General features: G+C 39.5%; 1 protein-coding gene across 1 annotated transcript in view; it reads right to left on the bottom strand.

Annotated features, from left to right (window-relative positions):
- Positions 1-843: 843 nt before the first annotated feature.
- The window catches only part of LOC117957204 (GATA zinc finger domain-containing protein 14-like), a 9,720-nt gene continuing 7,731 nt past the window's right edge, over positions 844-2,832 (bottom strand). The window contains exons 7-8 of the mRNA XM_034892801.1: positions 2,044-2,084; positions 844-864 (exon numbers count right to left, since the gene is read on the bottom strand). Coding sequence (XP_034748692.1) covers positions 844-864; positions 2,044-2,084 — 62 coding nt within the window. The remainder of the gene's footprint in view (positions 865-2,043; positions 2,085-2,832) is intronic.

The raw sequence follows: 2,832 nt of genomic DNA, 5'->3' as shown, positions 1-2,832 counted from the left end.
TGGCACGTTGACTGGAAGACAACACGTGGGTTAACAGGAAGCATCCAGATCCAGGGTACAAGCAGCCGAAATGGGTTTCCCCCGGAGGGTGACTGGCGTCTCCATAGACCCAGGACTAGGTGGAGAGATTATATCTCCAACCTGGCCTAGAAACGCCTCGGGATCCCCCAGTCGGAGCTGGTTAATGTGGAAAGGGAATTTTGGGGTCCCCAGCTGGAGCTGCTGCCCCCGCGACCCGATACCGGATAAGCGGATGAAAATAGATTGATGGATGGAGAAATGAATTGGGACACAGGCGTTTTTTTATGGTGTTAGGGTTCATACCAAACATCAAGTGACATTTTTGCGCAGGTCGTTTACATAAAAAGTCAAAGCAGAGGCGCGAAGCTGTGTTGGGCGTTGTCATTTAACTGTCCTGTCAATCAAGGCCAAAAAAGCCCCAATTTTGTATGGCAAGACGAACGTTCTTTTGGGCCTATTAAACTTTGTAGTTTAATTCACATGCTGTTGCAACAACTAGTGACCTTAGAAAAACTACAGCACCCACAGCAGATCTAGCTAGACAGAAGGTCTTTTTCAACGTATGAATATTTTATATTATACATTTTTTTATTTTATGTGGATAAACTTAAAAATGTGGGCATGTCAGCAATTTAAAAAAGAGCATTGCTCTGCGTTTTGTTCAGAAATGTGGACGATGTTTGACGTAGCAGTAAATAGTGGAAGTTGTTGTTTGAAAGTTCGCTGAGCAGAAAGTATAATTAATTTGTATAATTAATCGAATTAATTTGATTAGATTCAACTTTATTGTCATTACACATGTACAATGCAACGAAATATAGTTTAGAGGCCTCCGAGCCGGAGCTAGTGAAAGAGCCACCATGTAATGAGCACATTAGCAGAAACTAGACAATAATACCTATGTTTTAATGTATAAATTGTCCATGTGAAGGTACAGTTGTTGGCCTGGGAGCGAGTTATAGAGATAGAACCAAGATGATTTTTTGGAATCTCCCCTCTCTGTTAAAGACCATTTCTTTCAGTGTAATGCAATCAAATACCAATACACTGCAATACGGATATTAAAGCTCTTTGAATATATTAGACAAAATAAGTTAGTATTCTTGTGGCCAATCACTGCATATGGCTCATATGGTTCTGTGTCCCTGTCAACAGCAGTCAATGAAAGCTGAATGTATGCTTGTCTTTTGTCAAAAGAATATAGGTTTAGCTCAATTTTGTCTATGTACTTAATTAATACATTACACAATATCTGCTATAATTTGTAATTTTAATATCAATAAAAAAAATACAAGTTACAGCTTTAGCACATTAAATATATAATATAAAGTCACATAATAAGCCTCTTAATGAGCAGTAGAATGTCTACCCAGTGTCTACATGTTCGTGGTATTATTGATGCAGTCATTTCCAAATTAAAGCAGTGAAAGCTGCTATGACTAAGAGGAAACTTGTTTTATTCATGACTGCAGAGGAGGCAGCGGTGGTTTTTGTTGAAGCAGCTGTGGTTGTTTTTGGAGTAGTTGTTGTTGCCGTTGCTGCAACTGTAATTGTAATTGCTGCAACTGTAGTTGTGGTTGGAGCAACTGTGGTTGTTGTGGCTGCAACTGTAGTTGTAATTGCTGCAACTGTAGTTGTTGGCATTGCTGCAACTTTGGTTGTCATTGCTGCAACTGTGATTGTCGTTGCTGCCACTGTGGTTGTAGTTGGAGCAACTGTGGTTGTCGTTGCTGCAACTGTGGTTGTTGTTGGAGCAACTGTGGTTGTGGTTGCTGAAACTGTGGTTGTTGTTGGAGCAACTGTTGTTGTAGTTGCAGCAACTGTGTTGGTTGTTGCTGCAACTGTGGTTGTAGTTGGAGCAACTGTAGTTGTTGTTTGAGCAACGGTTGTTGTTGAAGCAACTGTGGTTGTCTTTGCTGCAACTGTGGTTGTTGTTGGAGCAACTGTGGTTATTGGACCAACTGTTGTTCTGGTTGGAGCAACTGTGGTTGTTGTTGCTGCAACTGTGGTTGTTGGAGCAACTGTGGTTGTGGTTGGAGTAACTGTGGTTGTCGTTGCTGCAACTGAGGTTGTCGTTTCTGCAACTGTGGTTGTTGTTGGAGCAACCGTGGTTGTCGTTGGAGCAACTGTTGTCGTGGTTGTAGTTGGAACAACTGTGGTTGTAGTTGGAGCAACTGTGGTTGTTGTTGCTGCAACTGTGGTTGTTGTTGGAGCAGCTGTGGTTGTCGTTGGAGCAAATGTTGTTTGCGCAGCTGTGGTTGTTATTCCTACAGATTCACAATAAAAAATATTAAGACATTGTCGGGGGTTAAATAGCATAGCTCACAGGGGTTAAACACAAAAAAACGTCAACATAAAAACACTTTCTATACTTATGTTTTTGATTTTTAATTTTAATTTCTCTACCTCATAATCCAATTTAACATCTTAAAACTTACCAACACACAGAAGGAGGATGACACAGATCTTCTACATCATTTTGGGATGTTCTTTACTGTCGGGAAAATATATTTATGCCTTCAGATTCCTTCAGCAATGACAACTAATAGCCTTGTCTAATATTATCTGTATTCTGTATCTGTATTCATACTCGTGCTTTCTATAGTAAATTGATGAAAACTGTAGTGTAACTTATTGTATATGTTGAAATTCATGATTTTGTTCCATCATCCACTGCATATTTGAGACATTAATTCTTTGTTAGCTAGAAAATGCAAATTCCCATTTACAAACCTACAAACTACTGTATTATCGCAAGCATTTACTTTGTTTCTGGACAATGTAAATGCACAATTCTTGTGCATTAATTGT

Source organism: Etheostoma cragini, chromosome 14 (assembly GCF_013103735.1).
Source record: "Etheostoma cragini isolate CJK2018 chromosome 14, CSU_Ecrag_1.0, whole genome shotgun sequence".
Lineage (NCBI taxonomy): Eukaryota > Metazoa > Chordata > Actinopteri > Perciformes > Percidae > Etheostoma > Etheostoma cragini.
The sequence above is the reverse complement of the archived record's forward strand: the minus strand, read 5'-3'. Positions and strand labels throughout refer to the sequence as shown.